At 45.2% G+C, this 21,425-nt stretch overlaps 1 protein-coding gene across 2 annotated transcripts in view; it reads right to left on the bottom strand.

Annotated features, from left to right (window-relative positions):
- NDRG4 (NDRG family member 4) overlaps positions 1–21,425 on the bottom strand; it is a 372,584-nt gene that overhangs the window by 237,588 nt on the left and 113,571 nt on the right. For both annotated transcript variants that reach the window (XM_030203589.1, XM_030203590.1), the window contains exon 3: positions 2,103–2,147. In XM_030203589.1, the coding sequence (XP_030059449.1) occupies positions 2,103–2,147 (45 nt within the window). The remainder of the gene's footprint in view (positions 1–2,102; positions 2,148–21,425) is intronic.

The raw sequence follows: 21,425 nt of genomic DNA, 5'->3' as shown, positions 1-21,425 counted from the left end.
GATCTGCTGAACGCCTCTGGAGGAAATCTCGCACCCATTCAGATTTCCTTCACTACAAATTCATGCTATCCTCCTTCCAGTCCTCACTATTCCTTGCCAAACAGGACTATTACACCCAATTGACTAATTCTCTCAGCTCTAACCCTCGTCGTCTCTTCGCCACCCTTAACTCCCTCCTCAAAGTGCCCTCCGCTCCCACCCCCCCGTCACTCTCTCCTCAATCACTGGCTGACTACTTCCGCGACAAGGTGCAAAAGATCAACCTTGAGTTCACTACCAAGCCACCTCCTCCTCTTCACCCTTCAACCCTCTCCCTCAACCAACCAACCCAGACCTCTTTCTCCTCCTTTCCTGATATCTCCGAGGAGGAAACCGCCCCGCCTTCTTTCCTCCTCAAAATGCACCACTTGTTCCTCTGATCCCATCCCCACCAACTTACTTAACACCATCTCTCCTACTATCACCCCCTCCATCTGTCATATCCTCAACCTCTCTCTCTCCACTGCAACTGTCCCCGACACCTTCAAGCATGCTGTAGTCACGCCACTCCTCAAAAAACCATCACTAGACCCTACCTGTCCCTCCAACTACCGCCCCATCTCCCTCCTACCCTTCCTCTCCAAGACACTTGAGCGCGCAGTCCACAGCCGCTGCCTTGATTTTCTCTCCTCTCATGCCATCCTTGATCCGCTTCAATCCGGTTTTCGCCCTCTTCACTCGACAGAAACAGCACTTTCTAAAGTCTGTAATGACCTGTTCCTTGCCAAATCCAGAGGCCACTACTCCATCCTCATCCTCCTGGATCTATCCGCTGCTTTTGACACTGTCAATCATGACTTACTTCTTGCCACACTGTCCTCATTTGGGTTCCAGGGCTCTGTCCTCTCCTGGTTCTCCTCCTATCTCTCCCACCGCACCTTCAAAGTTCACTCTCATGGATCTTCCTCCACCCCCATCCCCTTATCTGTTGGTGTTCCCCAGGGATCGGTCCTTGGACCCCTTCTCTTCTCAATCTACACCTCTTCCCTGGGCTCCCTGATCTCATCTCATGGTTTCCAGTATCATCTCTATGCTGATGACACCCAACTGTATCTCTCCACACCAGACATCACCGCGGAGACCCAGGCAAAGGTATCGGCCTGCTTATCCGACATTGCTGCCTGGATGTCCAACCACCACCTGAAACTGAACATGTCCAAGACCGAGCTTATCGTCTTTCCACCAAAACCCACTTCTCCTCTTCCTCCACTTTCTATCTCAGTTGATAACACCCTCATCCTCCCCGTCTCATCTGCCCGCAACCTCGGAGTCATCTTTGACTCCTCTCTTTCCTTCTCTGCGCATATCCAGCAGATAGCCAAGACCTGTCGCTTCTTCCTCTTTAACATCAGCAAAATTCGCCCTTTCCTCTCTGAACACACCACCCGAACTCTCGTCCACGCTCTCATTACCTCTCGCCTGGACTACTGCAACTTACTCCTCACCGGCCTCCCACTTAGCCATCTATCCCCCCTTCAGTCTGTTCAGAACTCTGCTGCACGTCTCATATTCCGCCAGAACCGATATACTCATATCACCCCTCTCCTCAGGTCACTTCACTGGCTTCCGATCAGATACCGCATTCAATTCAAGCTTCTCCTTCTTACCTACAAATGCACTCAGTCTGCTGCCCCTCACTACCTCTCTCCCCTCATCTCCCCTTACGTTCCCGCCCGTAACCTCCGTTCACAGGATAAATCCCTCCTCTCAGTACCCTTCTCCACCACCGCCAACTCCAGGCTCCGCTCATTCTGCCTCGCCTCACCCTATGCTTGGAACAACCTTCCTGAACCCTTACGCCAAGCCCCCTCCCTGCCCATCTTCAAGTCTTTGCTTAAAGCCCACCTCTTCAATGCTGCGTTCGGCACCTAACCCTTACCGTTCAGTGAATCCAGACTGCCCCAATTTGACTGCCCCGATCGGACCGACCGTTCACTTGTCTATTAGATTGTAAGCTCTTTGAGCAGGGACTGTCTCTCTTTGTTAAATTGTACAGCGCTGCGTAACCCTAGTAGCGCTCTAGAAATGTTAAGTAGTAGTAGTAGTAGTAGACAAGGACTTACCTTCCAGTCTGTGTCCACAGCAGAAAGAAAGGTGTCTGTGCTCTCCTACAAAGAAGATAAAAAAAGGGAACAAGCACAGAGATTAATTACAATAAGATATCTGCAATAGTATAAATATTGCTCGATGCTTTGTTGGGAAGGAAGGCAGTGCTCAAGAATGCATTGAATGTTCTACTATAAATCCTCACAGATCCTCTGTCCCCCAGATCAGGGCCAGTGCTGAGTGGGAGGTCAAATAGGGCAATTTCCCCAGCCTTACAAGGGGCCCCTATGAGCCCGCTAAATACTAAAATTAGAAGACATGGAGGGGCATTTTCCATATGATTGTAAAAATGTCCAAAATTCAAGTAGGAAAATAGCCATTTTCCAAACAGAAAAACGTTGTACCTTTTTTTTTTTTCTAAAAATTGGTTTTAAAAATTACCAGTTTGGAATTTTTGTGAGAAAAATGTCCAAACACAGATTTATTCCACTTTTTGGATGTTTTTCTCTTTTGAAAATGAGCCCCATGGTGGTCCTCCCCAGGCCTGAATTAAGGAGGGGTCATGCATTTTAGGACAAATGTCCTTGAAAGGACCAGTAGTAATCAGGCATAGTCAGTGCATCACCTGTGAAGTACACAAATGTTAATCTGGACCTGTTCTTCTCTCTGCTTACCCCGGAATCAGGAGGAAGAAGAGGGCCCAGAAAAATAGTGTGGGGGGGGGGGGGTGTCAAATGGAGGAGAGGACCTGGAGAAACAGATATAGATGGAGGATGAAGAGATATTCAAGATCATGTGAGGAGGAGGACCAACTCTTTAGTTTGGATTTGAACTTTTGGTTTAATTACTTGCTTTTCAAACTCTAGCTCACAGCAAGTTGCATTTAGTATAGTAGATGTTCTGTACTTCAGGAGGGTTTAAAATCAAAGGGTTAAATTTAATGCATGTACCTAATACAAGCCCCATTTCCTCAGTGGTGTCTATTTACTATCTAACAAAATGTTTAAACACACATGAATACAAGTGTATTGTTGCTTCTTCAGCTTGTTGAAAGTGGAGTATATATATAACACACGATATATATAACATGCCCCATAACTATTGAAGGGGCAGATTTCGTCTGTAACGGCATGAGCTATAAATTAAAGTGCAGAACCACATGCCGATCTACGGGCATCATTTACTACATAAAATGTCCATGTGACAAATATTATATTGGGAAATCAACGAGGTCATTACACGAGAGACTTATTGAACACCGTTCACGAATTACTGCACAAAATTTTGGAGCACCTATGGTACAACATTGGACATTGCAAAAACATACTATTGAAGATCTCAAATGTATGGTGATTGAACAAGTGATTCCCTCCACCAGAGGAGGTGATTTAAATAGAAAAATTTTACAGCGTGAAACTTTTTGGATTTTCACATTGGGCACTGTAGAACCAAGGGGTCTGAACACTTATACACAGTGGAGTTGTTTTTTCTAACATAATATTCCCCTTTTGATATAAGAAGTGAGCAATTCAGTTCTTGTCTCTGTTTGTACGGTCCATAACAAACATGAATATGGGTTTTTGAACATACCCATATTAGTTCTAGAGTTATCAACAGGCATTGAGTTTAACACAATTCTTTTCAATTTTTTTCAATTTTCTTTATTCTTTAATACATAGAAAAATCTTTTCTATATATCAAAATTTTTGCCATAAAATGGTTAATTAAGGAGTGTTTGCTTTAGATATATAAGATAAGTCTCAGATAGGGCACAAGCCTTTTATTTAGTTAGAAGTCTTTGTCAAGGACTTTTATTTTGAAGTTAGTTTCATGATGTTTATAATCAGCTGGCACGGCTGAGCATTAACAAAAAGACGCCGTGGCCATTTTGAGAGAGACAAAGTAATGCTGCAGATGCACTTGAGACAGCTACTTGGTAAGCCATCAGCATTTTTACTCAGAATACAAGTAATTATACAACTAATATGTCCTTTAGAATAATTTTGTAAGTAACTTTGTGCTGCATCTTGTTTTTGGTTTTAGAACTGGTGACTCCCCCTTGAAAAAGTAGCCACGAAACGGGGACCTGTCGGGGTTTTAAGAGCACCAACCTGTTCAAGCTAAGTGCTGCATAAAATTAGATGATAGCATATAGAAAAATAGAAAGATATCTTTACATATAAGATTAGTAAAGGTTGGTGGAGGTTAAGTCAATGATTAGACAATACACACTGATAATACACCCAGTTATTGGGTGAAAAATCAAACAATTTTTATCGTGTGTTATATATGAGACTACTCCACTTTCAACAAGCTGAAGAAGCAACAATACACTTGTATTCATGTGTGTTTAAACATTTTGTTATATCTTTGATGCTCGACAGAGCGCAGGCACAATTGTTTGTTTTGTCAATTATATTTACTATCTAAGCAGCAAAACAAAAAGTACCAGGAGCCTTCAAAAAAAGGAATAAAAGCTTTAATCAAATGTTTAGATGAAACAATCCTAGAGTGGACAAAATCTACTTCAGTTGGCACCTAAGAGAATGGAAGGTGCAGTGACAGTGCTCATGGTCTCATCATGGAACATCAGTGTAAGAGCTGGGATTTGAATCCTGGCTCCCCCCCCACCACCCAGTTCTCAGTCTGCTACACTAACCACGGCAGAGTGGACCAGCATCTTGAACAGCAACCCATGGGTGTAATTTTGGGGGGGCGAGGGGAGCATTGACCCCCAAACACAGGGCCAGCGCAGCGCTACAGGCAGCTCTCCCTCTGTCCCGCCCTCAGCTCCCCGACCAACAGCCTTCCTCTCCGTTCCTCCCCCCCCCCCCCCCCCCCACGTTTAACCTTTTTATTTTCAGTGGCAGCGAGCGACGACAGTGAAGAAGAAAGCACTGCGGGCTTTTCTCCAGCTTCTCCCTCCCCTCACACATCGTCCCGCCCTTGCGGAAACAGGAAATACATCATTGCAGAAGGCGGGTCACTGTGTGAGGGAAGGGAGAAGCTGGAGGCGAGCCCGCTGTGCTTTCATCTTCACTGCCATTGAAAATAAAAGGGTTAAACGCGCGCGGGGGGGGGGGGGGGGCAGGAATGGAGAGGAGGGCTGTCAGGGAGCTGAGGGAGGGCATGTAGAATCGCTGGACCTGAATAGGAGGGGAGGCAGGGGGAGAGAAAAGATTGCTGGACATGGAGAGGAGGGGAGGGCAGGGGGAGAGAAGAGATCGCTGGACATGGAGAGGAGAGGAGGGCAGGGGGAGAGAAGAGATCACTGGAAATGGAGAGGAGGGGCGGGCATGGGGAGAGAAGAGATTGCTGGACATGGAGAGGAGGGGATGGCAGGGGAGAGAAGAGATTGCTGGACAGGAGAGGAGGGGAGGGCAGGAGAGAGGAGAATTGCTGGACATGGATGGATGAATGGGGGCAGGGGAGAGAGGAATTTTGCTGGATATGGGTGGATGGAGCAGAGGGCAGGGGAGAGAGAATTGCTGGACATGGATGGATGGAGGGGGCAGGGGAGAGAGGAAATTTGCTGGATATGGATGGATGGCGGAGAGGGCAGGGGAGAATGGAGAGTTGCTGGACATGGATGGATGGAGGGGAGGGGAGGGCAGGAGAGAGGAGAATTGCTGGACATGGATGGATGAATGGAGGGGGCAGGGGAGAGGAAATTTGCTGGATATGGGTGGATGGAGGAGAGGGCAGGGGAGAATGGAGAATTGCTGGACATGGATGGAGGGGAGGGAAGTCAGGAAGGAGATGCACATGGATGGAGGGGAGTGGAGGAGTGGCCTAGTGGTTAGGGTGGTGGACTTAGTTCCTAGGGAACTGAGGAACTGAATTCGATTCCCACTTCAGGCACCGGCAGCTCCTTGTGACTCTGGGCAAGTCACTTAACCCTCCATTGCCCCATGTAAGCCGCATTGAGCCTGCCATGAGTGGGAAAGCGTGGGGTACAAATGTAACAAAATAAATAAAAGAGGAGAAATGCTGGACATGGATGGAGTGGAGGGCAGTTAAGACAGGAGAAATATTGGACAAGGATGGAGGGAAGGAAAGACAAAGGAAGGAGATGCACACAGATGGAGGGGAAGGTAGAGAGGAGAAATGCCCGACATGGATGGAGGGAAAACTGCTAAATTTAAGGGCTGGATCGGATCACTTTGAGGGCAGATACTGAAACTCGAGGAAGGATAGAGACAGGGCTATAGATGGTAGACAGGACGAATAGGAACACAGGAGGATGGTGGACATGGTGAGTGAAAAAATATCAAATGGAAAGAAGACGCTGCATAAAACAGAAGACACTGGGACCAAAGCAAATAGAAAAACTAAATGATCAGACAACAAAGATAGAAAAAAAGTATTTTATTCAGAATTTATTAATTGGAATATGTCAGCTTTTGGAAATGTGCATCTGCAATATTTTGTATGTAAGTTTCAATTTTTCTAGTATTGCTGCATGCCGAGTCTAACTTCTTGAGGTAACTTTCCAGGTGTGTATTTTGCCTTCATATTTTTTTATTTTTTGTTCCTTGTGTCATATCTGTTGTCATGTGTTTTTCATGTGTGATCAAGGTGCAGTATTCTGCTAGTGTGTAGTATTTGCAGTCCTTTTTGTTTTTTTTTCTTTCATTAGGTAGTGTACTGGTGTTTTAGAGCCCGGTGTAATTACAGTGATGCCTTTCCACGCATAAGATTGTAGCTCGTCCTGTCCTTGGAATTAGTGCTGTTATGGTTTGGTAAGGTTATGAGTATGTGTTTTTGCACAAGTTTGTGTATAGTGTTTGCAGTGGAGAGATTGTGTGTTGGCCTTACTGAGGTGGCACCAAAACATCAGAAAGGGTTTTAGAGCCTAAATCATGACACATTACCTCTTGAAGGATCTACATATAGAGCTTATGCATTTCTAAGGTCTACACTGGCATGGTATGGAAAAGGGGGTGGGGAAATACTACTGGAGAGGAAGAGGAAGTGCTGGGTAAGGAGGAAAGAAGGAAGGAAGGGAGAAAGAGCTGCCCCTTTCTTTTGCCTTTTGCTATCAGGTTATTGTATTTGTTTTCCTTTTTTTAAGTATTATCTGTTACTGTAATCCACTGTGTTGTACTAAATAGTAGGAAATGCAGAATATCAAGAAATAAACTAAACTTAACTGAACATTGCATCTCAGCAACATAAGAATAGGCATACTGGGTCAGACCAATAGTCCATCCATCCCAGTATCCTGCTTCCAACAGTGGCAAATCTGTGTCACAAGTACCTGGCAGAAACATAAATAGTAGCAAGATTCCATGCTACCAAACCTAGGGCAAGCAGTGGCTTCCCCCATGTCCATCTCAATAACAGACTATGGACTTTTCCTCCAGGAATTTGTCCAAACCTTTTTTTAAACCCAGGTAGACTAACCACTTTTACCACATCCTCCGGCAACGTGTTCCACAGCTTAACTATTCTTTGAGTGAAAAAATATTTTCTTCTATTTGTTTTAAAAGTATTTCCATGTAATTTTACTGCCTGTCCCCTGGTCTTTGTACTTTTTGAAAGAGTGAAAAATCAATTCACTTTTACCCGTTCTACACCACTCAGGATTTTGTAGACCTCAGTTATATCACCCCTCAACCATCTCTTTTCCTAGCTGAAGAGGCCTAACCTATTTAGCTTTACCTCATATGGGAGGAGTTCCATTCCCTTTATCATTTTGGTAGCTCTTCTCTTAACCTTTTCTACTTCCGCTATATCTTTTTTGAGAATTGGAGACCAGAACTGAACAGAATACACAAGGTAAGGTCGCACCATAAAGAGATACAGAGGCATTATAATATTCTAGTTCTTATTCACCCACCCAATAATTCCTAGCATCCTGTTTGCTTTTTTGACTACCACTGCACACTGAGCAGAAGATTTCAGCCTATTGTCTACAATGACATTTAGATCTTTTTCTTGGGTGCTGACTCCTAAGGTGGATCCTAGCATCAGGTAATTATGATACAAATTATTCTTCCTAATGTTAATCACTTTGCATTTGTACACATTATATTTCATCTGCCATTTTGATACCCAGTCTTCCAATTTCCTAAGGTCTTCCTGGAATTTTTCACAGTCCACAAGTGTTTTGGCAACTTTGAATACTTTTGTGTCATCTGCAAATATGATCACCTCACTTGTCATTCCGATTTCAAGATAACTTATAAATATGTTAAATAGCACCAGTCCCAGCACATAGATTAAAAGGATAAAAATGCTGGTCTGTGCAGCTTTGGCTGGACCAAAGAATTCTAACATCTGTTTCCCTCCTACATCAGCAAATGTCAGAGACATCCTATATAATAAAATGCACCTCCAACGTTCTGAAGCCGAGAAAGTGAAGCCTTGAAGCATTTGTGCGCTCTGTAAGGCTTCATCTCCTGAATTGACATCACGTAGTTCCGGGTACGTCAGCCGCAGCACTGACCAACCACACGACAGCAGCATGAGGCCCCGCCCCTGCCGCCCTCGCTGCAATGCCACGCCCCCCAGGTTGCCGCTGACAACCCTCCACCCCCCCCCCCGAGGTCACCATCCCTCCCCCCCTGAGGTCGCCCCTCCACCCCCCCAGGGTAGAGCCTTTCTGGTTGTTAGGGAGAAGGGGGCAGTTAATGTTGAGCGATGGGGAGAGAAAACTGTGGAATGTAGACAGTTGCTGGAGGGTAGAGAACAGGTAAATTGAGAAGGGGTAGGAGCAGGTGGAGAAAAATGTGAAATATTCATCCTGGAGAAGAAGCAGAAAAGGCTGGTTGCTGAACTCACCATGGGAAGGGGGGGGGGGGGGGGGGGGGGGTAGGGATACATTAAAGAACTGGCAAAAGTGAAACCTGAGGAGGGAAACAGCTATTGGAGAGGATTTCATGCCTGAGGAGGAGTCAGCCCATGTAATGGGAGAATTCAGTACAAGAAAAATTATAAATACATTGTGCAGAATATTAATGATTTGGTGCAGAATTCCACCAGGAGTAAAATATGAGTATACCGGTCAATATTCAGCAAGCAGTAGTATATAGGAAGCTGACCTCTAGCATTAGTACTGTGAGATTAATGCTAGAGCTCATAGTGGCCAAGTTGGGTATGTTGCTCCTGCCTGGTCTACCCCACTAAACCACTAGGGTGCATAAGACGGGGGAGGGGAGCTACAGGTAAGTGAGTGAGGGGGTTCGGGAATGGGGACCATTCTTGGTTGGAGGGTTGGGTTGGGTCGTGTTGGGGTTCGGGGAGGGGGGATTTGGACCTTATAGGAGGGAGGGAAGTTCAACCAAATATTCGGCTGCTACTCGAAAGCTATATGAGCGCCAGCCAATCTTCAGTGCCATCACTCACAAAGCTAAGCAGGCATAGTTAAGATTGCCTTTTCTGTTCTCCTATCTACCCACTTAGCTATTTATTTATTATTTACTTATTTTTACATTTATATCCCACATTGTCCTGAACATACTCGAGTTCAATGTGGTTTACAATAAATAAAACAACAGGCAAGGTTTACAATACCATAAATAAAATATTAAGCAAGAGCACAGTAGCACAAGTAAGATATAAATAAGAACTAAATAGTAAACCATTGATGGACACTTACAATCCATCAATGGGTAGGAATCTCTCAAAGAGGAAAGTTTTTATGCAGCCAGTGGCACTGAATATTGCTATAACAGCCAGCAACTTCCCAACTCCACCCCTGGAACGTTTGGTTAATGCTGATATTTAGTGGCATTGCCCAGTTAAATGCTACCGAATATTGATGGCCAGCCTGCTGAAGTACAATTTAAGTGAGCAGGATCCTCTCATAAGAACATAAGAGTAGCCATACTGGGTTAGACCAATGGTCCACCTAGCCGAGTATCCTGTTTCCAACACTGGCCAAGCCAGATCACAAGTACCTGGCAGAAACCCAAACATGTCAACATTCCATGCTACCAATCCCATGGCAAGCAGTTGCCTCCCTGTGTCTGTCTCAATAGCAGACTATGGACTTTTCCTCCAGGAACTTGTCCAAACCTTTTTAAACCCAGATACGCTAACTGCTGTTACCACATCCTCTGGCAAAAAGTTCCAGAGCTTAACTATGTTGAATAAAAAAATATTTCCTCCTATTTGTTTTAAAAGTATGTCCATTAACTTTCTTGAGCGTCCCCTAGTCTTTGTACTTTTGGAATGAGTAAAAAATTGATTTACTTACTTGTTCTGCACCACTCAGAATTTTGCAGATTTCAATCATATCTTCCCTCATCCGTCTCTTTTCCAAGCTGAAGAGCCCTAACCTTTTGAGCCTTTCCTCATACGAGAGGAGTTCCATCTCCTGCCTACTTAAATTGCTTTGAATATCGGGTCCATAGTAAACTAGTAATTCAGTCTACCTTCTTAAAAAAAGGGGCCATAGCCCTTTAAAAGAGATTTTCTAACACAAAAAAGGGAAAAGGAATCCTTACTTTTCACAGGCCTCTCTCTAAACCTCTCATCAAGTTCTATCTCCCTATTCTCTGCTACATTGTTGCATGGATGGGCTTGATCCTTTATATACTAAAAAGCTGTTCCCTATTTTGTGGTAATTGAATAAATAATTTTTCTTGAGAAAAGCATGAAAATGATTTATAAGATGACCCCAGAAAGGGTACACCACAAAACTGCGCCTACTTTTACATTCACAGAGGTTTAGAATGGCCTGAATTGCAATCTACACATGTATTTTATAAAATACAGTCATAGAGTATATATATATATATATATATATATACACAAACATTTTACATCTTCCTCAGAAAAAGTTTAAATTTGTGCTGCAAATATGCACTATGGACTCCTTTTACTAAGCGGCGGTAAACCCAATGCGGGCTTACCGCTCGCTACACAGGAAGTACTGCCGGCCTACTGCAGCAGTCTGGCAGTACTTCACACCCCTAGCGTGCCGTCATTTCCGGCGCTACAAAATGTATTTATTTTTTGTAGCGCCGGAGTGTACCTGGCGGTAATCAGGCAGTACTGTGTGCTGCCTGGTTACCGCCAGGTTAATGCGGGAGCCCTTATTGCCACCTCAATGGGTGGTGGTAAGGGCTCTCCCCCTGGAAATGGCCACTCAGCAAGTGCTTTACTTGCCGCCCAGCCATTTCTTGTACAAAAATGAGACTTCCCTTTTACCAATTGTGGTAAAAGGGGGCCTCAGCGCGTGTGTAAAACATGCGCCGACACCAGCACCAGCCCCCTTTTGCCACAGCTTGGTAAAAGGGGCCCTATGTAAGTTAAGCGGGTAATTGTAGAATAGCGCTTGTGGCATGCTGGCATCTATGCACACTGACCGCTAATCTGCATAACTTTGCATTCTTATTATATACAAAAGTGTCCAGTATCTGTGAAGAGGGAAGCAAGATTCCTTTCCTAAAAGCCATTCAGGAAATCTTTCAGCAATATTTACAACTGAGTTTATCCTCTTTAAATTTAGAGTCTCTCACAGTGTTGCCCCTTTGTCTTCTCGGTAGGCCTGTTTCCCTGCAACCTACTCAGATACACCCTATGACTCCAAAAATAATATCCTTCTCACATATATCATACATATATCCTGTATATAAAATGACTGGCTGCCTGTTTGGCAGTGGAATAGCCACGGGTGGGCCCCAATTTGGACTAGGTCCACCTAAAATTGTGGCACTTTTGCTATGACTGGCAGGGATCCCTAAACTCCACCAGCTAAAGATGTCTTCCTCCTCGGGCAGCCAGTGCTCTTCCAAATGGCTGCTGGCAGCACTTGCTTTGAGCTGATTCTGACACTGATCCTTCTACATATGCTCACTTTTCATGTATGCACAAGCACTGAGCATGCGTGACCAGATACAGTGCGGCCAACTGCCACTTGGAAGAACGCTGGCTGCCCAAGGAGGAGGAAGTCTTCAGCTGGTGGGGCTTGAGGATCCCTGCCAGCTCAGGTATTTAATATTTGGGGATTGCAGAGTGGCACAGAGTAGAGAGCTGAGCTGGGCAAGAGGGAGAGGGGAAGAATTCCGTGACCACCCAAAATCGGCCATCTGGCTACCCCCCTGCTGTTTGGGTTTCTGGCTGGAGAGCTTGTGATGTTGAAGCCTCACTAATCAGCACAAACACTACTACTACTACTACTACTTAGCATTTCTATAGCGCTGCTAGGGTTACGCAGCAACACTGGATGGCCATTAATACTAACTGTCTAATGACACCAGTGGGATGGGGTAGGGTTACAAACACAATTTTTATAATAATTTTTTCTTTGTTTTACACATAACCATAAGCCGCATGCTATGATCATAAAACTCAAAGCAATTCCTGCAAAAGCAGACCACTGAGATAAATGAGAACTTGTCCTCACTCCCCTTCCTTCCCCTAGAGGACAGATTCGACTATCCATTCCCCTGCTCCAACTTCTGCTGTAGTGAAGGTTAATACGCTAAATCCTCACAACGACTTAAGTGTCACGTCTGTGGTCGTGACCCCTCACAGCCTCTACCTGATGTCTGGGGGTCCGTTTCTGAGCTGTCTTCTGCCTATCCTTTCTGGAGTAGTTCTGTCTTTGGGAAGATCTGTTTCGGTTTCCTATCTCTGGCAGCCGTCAGCTGGGTTGGCTCAAGGGCGACAGCCATCTTGGATGGCTCAAGAGTGGTAGCCATCTTGGATAGCTCAAGAGGTACAGCCACCTTGGATAGATCATTTCATAGGAAGCCATCTTGGAGTAACGAGGACAGGAAGGTAGCCCATATTTGGTTCTTAGAGATCTTCTGTGGGAACAGCCTCCATAGTTACTTTGATTTGCTGCAGCTGTTTCTCAGGTGTGGATGGGCTTATTAATCACCTAGAGACTGCAGTCCTTTGCCTTGCATCTTAGGCCCTGGTACATGGGTGCTGGTGCATTTCTGCCTGAGAGACTTTGTCTGATCCTGATTCTGTGTTTGCTGGTTTCTTGCCTTTTGAACCCTGCCTGTTACTGGACTATTCTTCTGCTTGCCGCCTGCCTAGACCCGGAGTTTTGCTGGACTATTCTTTTGCTTGCTGCCTGCCTTTTGAATCTTTGCCTGGACCTGGACTTTGTTTTGCTTGCCCCCTGCCTTTTGAGCCTTTGCCTGGACCTGGACTTTGTTTTGCTTGCCGCCTGCCTTTTGAACCCTTGCCTGGACCTGGACTTTGTTTTGCTTGCCGCCTGCCTTTTGAACCTTTGCCTGGACCTGTCTTCTGCTTGCTGGCTGACTGCCAGAGACCTAGCCTGGATTTACCAGTACGTCTGTTCTGCCTTGCTTCTGGTGTGGGGTGGTTTGCCTGCCACTGCTGCTCCTCGGTAGTTGCCCAAGGGCTCACAAACCCAGCTCCTGTTTAGTGACCGTGACATTAAGTTTATTAAATCACCGTAGCAGTCCACAGGAAATTCGGTACAGGCTTCCAACATTTGACAGCCTATTCTTGCTTTCCTCTCATCCTTGCCAAAAGGATTGCTAATTCTTGACACCAGCCAGGATCAGCACATGCTCATGATGGACCATCTCTCTCCATGCATTTGGCACCCAGCAAACACAAAAATACACATATGGAGGCTCAAATACATGTACACACACAAACTCATATATAGCAACAAATAACACAGTAGATGACAGGAAAAAAACACACCAACAGGTCCATCCATTCTGCCCAGTTATACCTGTCTACTCTGTCAATTGTATATCCCAGCTTTCAGCCATATGGTGAATCTCTACATAGAGGCAGTTACTAAATCCCAATTAATAAATAAATATTGTGAACTAACTACCTGCCGCATATCATTTTTTATTCAACAAAATTCTGTCATCGTCCTTCATTGTACATCACAGCTACCCAAGTATGCAAGATCCTTTTTATAGTCCATATGCCCTTCTTCCATGTTCACCACGAGACCCATGAATAATGCAACAGGCACCAACACCAGCATGGACATACCAAAACATTCAGGTTCCTGGTTCTAGGAGCCTTTCTGGACAGTATTCTGCCACCGTCAATCTGCCAGAATAACACGATCAACCCAAAGGACATGTAGGCTGCCAACAGGCCTGGTTATTTGAGCTGCTGTGTTCCTGCTAATACTTCGTTACTGTTCTTGCAGCTTATCACAACAGCATGCCACATAAGCACCTACACTTCTACTAGGACTTCTAGCTATTACCATACTTGCAGTCTGCCAGACAGACCCAACTCTGTTTTATGAGTAAAGATCCCTATATGTCATGAAGATGGAATAACAGCATTGAATATAGATGTGGAATAAAAGTATACCCCTTCATTTTTATAATCTTGCACACACATTTTTGCACTTAGTGTGCAAACTTGTACTTGCAGGTTATAGAATAATGCCAGTTATGTGCGTAACTTAATTGCTATGGTGCTCTTTTACTAAAGGGTTGGCGCGTGGTAACAGGCGGAACTACCGCTGGGCTACTGCAGGAGCACAGCGGTAGTTCCCACCCACAGCATGTGCCATTTCCGGTGCTACAAAAAAAGTTTCTATTTTTGTAGTGCTGGTGCTTACCTGGCAGTAAACGGGCAGCACGGTTACTGCCAGGTTAGCGTAGGAGCCCTTACTGCCAACCTCAATGGGTGGCAGTAAAGTGCTTCCTCCAAAATGGCCACGCAGCAAGTGGTTCACTTACCGCATAGCCATTTCTTTTCCAGAAAAGCAAGACAGCTTTTACCTGCTGCGGTAAAAGGGGACCCTCAGCATTTATCAAAAACATGTGCTACAGCTTAGTAAAAGGAACCCTAAATTAGAAGCTAACTGGCACTAACAATAATTGGCTAAAATTTGAGCTAATCGGTGCAAATGGGCATTAGTTTGCAGTTATATGCATTACTGCATTTAGTTGTAATTTATAACCTTAGCAAGTAAATCCTTTAGCTCAGAACTGTTAGGCCCCAGTTAGGGGGTGTGGATGTAGGAGGGGCATAAGTCAGTCAGGGTCATGCCCAGCGCTTATGTGGTAAAATTACAGAATACTGTCAGTTACACATATAACTGACAACATTTAGGATCAAGTGTTTACATCAGCCTTTGACACGGCATAAGTGGTTGTGTCTAAAAAAAAAAAAAAAATATGAGGACTTATGCTAGTCTTCTATAATGCAGTAGGAAAAAGAGAGGATCCAAAATACACCAACCAAGCAAAGCAAAACAAAAAGCACAAAAAGACCTCCAGGAGCAGGACAATGGGAAAAGACCCAATTCTTTTTTAAAAGGGCCTGACACGGGCCTTGTTTCGGCAATTCTACAACTGTATCAGGGGTCACATAAGTTTGCAGAGCTCTTTACAAAGCAGTAGCAAATCTGTTTCAGCAACTCTACACCTGCATCGGGGTTGCTTTGGGAGTTTTTTAAAGAGTTTTAGTGTCCACTGGACTAAGATACTTATCTATTTTATATGTGTATTTATTGATAGCTAAGCCCTTTTATTGGCCGATTTGCTACAGCTTTGTAAAGAGCTTTGCAAACTTAAGCGACCCCTGATGCAGGCAAAGAGTCGCCGAAACATGGCCCGTGCCAGATCCTTCTAATAAAGAATTGGGTCTTTTCCCATTGTCCTGCTCTTGAAGGTCTTTTTGTGCTTTTTGTTTTGCTAGTCTTCAATAATGGCAATTATGCATGTAAATGCTGTTATAGAATTTGCACTTAGCACATATACTTTAGGTGCCTAAATTTAGGCAACATGTACAGAATTATCTCCATAGAGCATTTCCATACAGTAAAATTTAAAATAATGTTTGCACTTAAAAAAGGAAAAAAAAAACAGGCATAGAGGTGGATAGACTGCACCGGCATCAGTTATAACCCTAAAGACAAAGGGGGAATAACTTGTACAGAGTCACAGGTTCACCCTGGCTGCCTTTCTGGGCTGACTGGATGGGTTTTGCTGGTCTTTTTCTGCCATCATTTACTATGTTACTATATTTTCTTGAAGTCTCTTACCGTTCAGCGTCCACCATTTGCTGCAGGAGGACATTCCATACATCCAGCACCCTTTCTCTGAAAATAATATTCATACTGCTCCTGAATCTTCCCCATTAGAACCTCATCTTTTTAGAGCTCCCTTTTTATCTGTGACAAGATCACTACAATTGTGTCTTTGTGCCTATGAGCTTGCCATTGTGAGCATTAATCTTGGAGAATGATGTCTCATTGTGGGGTAAAAAGGATGATGAGAAGTAGATGCCTGAAGTAGTTAAGTATCCCCCAGGTGCCCTACCTGCTGTCCTCCGGGTACTGAATAAACAGCAACTGTACACAGGATTCTGATCCTTTCAGACTATGATATAATCCATCAGCTGTGTGAATAACTTTTCATGTGGCTACTCTCAGAGAGGCTGGTTTCCCTGGGTGATAGCATTATGACTTAAATGGCCCAACCAGGACCAATGATATGCTCCCTGTACCTCCTGGCCAATAAAAACTGTAAATACTGAAAACAAACAAACCACAGTGCAGATGGACAAACTGGTTGCCACAAAGCACAGGAGTTGCCAGGTGATTTTTGGCTGCAAATGCAGTCCCAAGGGCAGATAGGAGACATCTGGATCCAATTGAGAAAGGAAGGCTTTTCATAGAGGGAAACAAGGGAGAAGAGTATCTGGGTGGCCAGCTCTGAGTGGAGAAGGTTTGAGTGCCTAAGAATTGCAACAGAATCAGCAGTCGCCTGGTACAATGTTTTAGAGAAGGTCTCAAGAAAAGGGAACGAAAAATTAATTGCAGCACTGAGGGACCTTGATGTCTGTGCAGTTTCTCCCATCCCCAGGACCACTGCAAAGATATTAATATGCTCTAGGCAAACTCAACCTTGTGCTCTCCTCAATTATCTTTTGGCCCTTAGGGCCCCTCCCCCCAGGAGTTTCATAATTATACTCAACAATCATGATTATCTAAACTTCATCCATCTCAGAACAATCCTGTCAAAATGTATAGATAGACATCACACTTTTAAATATTAAACTTTGTTTTATATGTACATGTGTAATGAGGACAATTTTGAAATCCATTTACTTGGGTAATTAGCTGTTTATCCAGGTAGATGGGCTGTTTGCAAATTATCCACCCTCCTTGGGGATGTCAGGTTCTTTCTTGCTTTGGAAAACAGCTGGCCTTTGCAGCTTTCCAGAAGCTGGTGCCCTAAGTGACTGCATAGTTTGCCTAATGTTTAAGTCAGTCCTTCCCCCTTCCTAATTTCTTCAACAAACAACTGCAGGAAAGAGGCAGCTGGTTCAAGCTTAATCCTATACAAGAACTGCCAGAGGGGACTTTGGCATACCAATGAAGCTACATGGAAATACTTTTAAAACAGATAGGCGGAAATATATTTTCACTCAACAAATATTTAAGCTCTGGAACAGTGGTTAGCGTATCTGGGTTTAAAAAAGGTTTGGACAAGTTCATAAGAACACAAGAATAGCAATACTGGGTCAGACCAACGGTCCATCTAGCCCAGTATCCTGCTTCAAGCAGTGGCCAATCCAGGTCACAAGTACCTGGCAGAAACCCAATTAGTAGCAACATTCTATGCTACCAAACCCAGGGCAAGCAGTGGCTTCCCCCATGTCCATCTCAATAACAGACTATGGACCTTTCCTCCAGGAACTTGTCCAAACCTTTTTTTAATCCCAGATACACTAAACTGCTGTTTCCACATCCTCTGGCAGCGACTTCCAGAGCTTCGTTGAGTGAAAAAAATATTTCCTCCTATTCTTATAGTATTTCCATGTAATTTCATTGAGTGTTCAGCAGTCTTTATACTTTATGAAAGAGTGAAAAATCGATTCACTTCTACCTATACTACACCACTCAGGGTTTTATAGATCTCAATCATATTTCCCCTCAGCCATCTCTTTTCCAAGCTGAAGAGCCCTAACCTCTTTAGCCTTTCCTCATATGGGAGGAGTTTCATCCCCTTTATCATTCTGGTTGCTCTTCTTCAAACTGTGGCGTACCAAGGGTGGGGCGGTGGGGGGCAGCCCGCTCCGGGTGCAGGTCATGAGGGGGTGCTGCCATGGACATTTCCCCCCCCCCAACTGGTGCGGTGTTGCCATGTACGTCTTCACCCCCCCCCCCCCCCCGACTGGTGCGGTGCTGCATGGGTGTGCTGTCTCCCTCCCCCCAACTAATGCGGTATCGCTCTCCCTCCCTCGCTCCACTCTGCAGGTCTTTAAACTTCGAGGCCTCCAGCAGCATCAGCAATGTAAGTGCTGCCTTCGGCCAGCACCAGAAGAATTCTCTGTACAGGCCTCTGGGGTGGGCCGAAGGCAGCAATTTCATCGCTGAGACACTGCTGGTGGGCCTGGAAGCTTGGAGGTATGCAGGAGCGGCGTGGGTGTGGAGTGAGGAGGGGGAGAGCAATACCGCATTATTCGGGGGGGGGGAGGAGGGAGGGAGAGCGATGCAAGTCAGACTGTAGGGAAAGGGAAAGGGGGGTGGAGAGAGAAGGATGTAATGTGATGCCAGATCTAAGGGGAAAGGGGGGTGGAGAAAGTGATTCCAGACCAAAGGGGAAAGGGTGGTGGAGAGAGGAAGGAAAGCGAATAAGCGATGACAGGGGAATGGGAAAAGGGGGGGTCGAGAAAGGAGTGAGAATGATGCCAGATCAAAGGGAAGTGAGTGGGGGGAGGGGAGAGGAAGGTGGGATGCATGAGGGAGAGGAGACAGAAAAAGCTGGATCTGGGGAGGAGGAGAATGAGATGCAGTACTATGAAGCAGGGGAGAGAAGAGGGAGAGAGATACTGGCCCTGGGGTGGGAGTGCAGGGGAGAAGAAGGGTAAGGAACATGGGAAGGGAAGGGAAGGGGACACAGAGGGCAGATGCTGAACATGGGGGGAACAGGGACTGGAGCACAGAGAGCAAATGCTGAACATGGGGGAATAGGGACAGGGACAGAAAGGGGAGGTTGCGGATAGGAGAGATAGTGAGTCAGAGGAAATTACAGTGGACATGGAGAGAAAAAAGTCATAGACTATATTTTAATACAAGATCCCTGGTAAATAGTAGTGGGGTCTGAAAAACTTCCTGCCAGAGTCTTTTTGGAGGAAAACAGCCTCAAAGAGCTCATAGATATCACGTATCTGTAGAGCTTAATCGGATCTAACTGATCCCCTCTTCATCATAGGCCGTAAAAAACCTCCAATAAAAGAGTACTGCTACTCAAAATACTTCTTCTATGTCAATTCTGCAGTCTCTATATGAAAAACAATTATATATATACTGGTTCAGGAACAGACCTTACTAACATCTGGCAAGCATTGAATAATAAAGTGGCACTTATCTTTTTCTTTCACGAGCCCTTCAATATTTGCTGAACTGCTACGTCTGTTACAGGTCTATGTGCAGCATGTCCTCTGCTATCACTATCCTCTGCTATCGCTTACAGCAAGGGGGTTAATTTTATAAAGGTTTTTCCACATGTAATGCTTTATGTAATGCTTTTTAATTGTTACAAGTGCCCCCTAGGGTGCCCGGTTGGTGTCCTGGCATGTGAGGGGGACCAGTGCACTATGAATCCTGGCCCCTCCCACGACCAAATGCTTTGGATTTGTTCATTTTTGAGCTGGGCGCCTTCGGTTTCCATTATTGCTGAAAAATGAAACCGCCCAGCTCAAATCCGCACAAATCCGATGCATTTGCTGGGCACAAACCGTATTATCAAAAAAAAAGTTGGGCGCCCATTTTTTTCGAAAATACGGTCTGTTCCGCCCCTTCACGTACCCGTTCTTGGACATAGATGCCCATGGAGATGGGCGTTCGTGTTCGATTATGCCCCTCCACGTATATTAAAAATATGGAGACAAATGACCTCAAATTTATGTAGCAGCAATGGTACTTTTTAATGTCTACAAGTTGCCCAAAGTACAATCATAGGTCAAAAAAATTCCATTGATAGTGAAACATGAATGTGCAGTCAGAAAAGTTGAGTTTAAATCAGACATGGACATCTTGGAAGTCCAGACCAGTTGTATTCCACATATCACAAAAGGGGGAAGGAAGACCAAATGACAGCTGGCATAATAGGTGAGATGAAATAAGATATTAGCACCAAAAGAACATCTTGCAAATGGAAAAAAGATCCAAATGAAGGAAATAAGAAGCAGTATAAGAACCGGCAAGTTAGATGCAAAACACTAATAAAGAAGGCTAAAAGAGAATTTGAAAATAAGCTTGCTATAGATTAGAAGTAAAAGCTCATAGCAAAAACTTCCAGATATATTAGAAAAAAAGTCTGTGAGGGAGTCAGTTGGACCATTAGCTCATGAAGGAATAAAAGGAACACTAGAGGAGGAAAAGGTCATAGTGGAGAGATTAAGGGGCCCTTTTGCTAAGCAGCAGTAAGCCCAATGTGGGATTACCACTCACCATTCCAGTACTGCCAGCCCAACGCAGGTGCCAGCGGTAGTTCTACCCCCAGCGCGCGGAATTTCTGGCGGTAGCAGAAATGTTTGAAAAATATTTCCGCAGGGGATAACCCAACGGTGAGCGCTCTCCCCCATATGGCTACGTAGTAAGTTTAATCTTACCATATGGCCATTTCTTTTTTTGTCCTTTTTACTCGCTGTGGTAAAAAGGGCCTCAGCAAGCAGCAAAAACAGCCCCTGCCGCCAGGGCCACCAAGAGACAGAACCGGGCTCGGGGCAGGGCCGTCACCACTGGGCCCGAGCCGCCACCCCACCCTCCCATGATCTTTGCCGTTGCCACCCCCCCCCCCCCCCCCCCCCACGATCATTGCTGCTGCCACCCCCCTGGATCATTACCACAAATGCAATGTAAATACCTTGGCTGGCACCAAGGCACCAGTAGCAGAAGATGTGTTTCTCCAGTGCTGCTCTTCACTCTGCCAATTGCTTGCCCCTGCAACTGCTTTTTCTCTCAGCACATGCTTGGTTTCAAAACCAAGCATGCGCTGAGAGGAAAAGCAGCCGCCTGGCATTGGCAAGCAATGGGTAGAATGAAGAGCAGCGCTGAAGAAAGACCTGCAGTGTTTGCTCCTCCAGGTCGTCCCCTGCCTTCAAGGGGGGCCCGGCACTGGAGTTTTCTCTCTCCTGCTCCTGTCAAGATGCCATCACCCGGGTCCCATCAGGAGCAGGAGAGAGAGACCCTTTTGCCGGGCCCCCCTTGGAGGCTTGGGCCTGAGGAAATTCCCCCCCCCCCCCCCCTCGGCGGCTCTGCCTGCCGCTAGTACAGGGCCCTTTTTACCACAGCTTAGTAAAAGGGCCTCTAAATGAATTCTCTGCTTTGGTCTTTACTGATGAGGATGTAAGGTAGCTATCTGTGTGAGCAATAATATTTAAGGTTAACAATAAGGAAGAACTGA

The sequence above is a fragment of the Microcaecilia unicolor genome, chromosome 5 (genome assembly GCF_901765095.1).
Source record: "Microcaecilia unicolor chromosome 5, aMicUni1.1, whole genome shotgun sequence".
Lineage (NCBI taxonomy): Eukaryota > Metazoa > Chordata > Amphibia > Gymnophiona > Siphonopidae > Microcaecilia > Microcaecilia unicolor.
The sequence above is the reverse complement of the archived record's forward strand: the minus strand, read 5'-3'. Positions and strand labels throughout refer to the sequence as shown.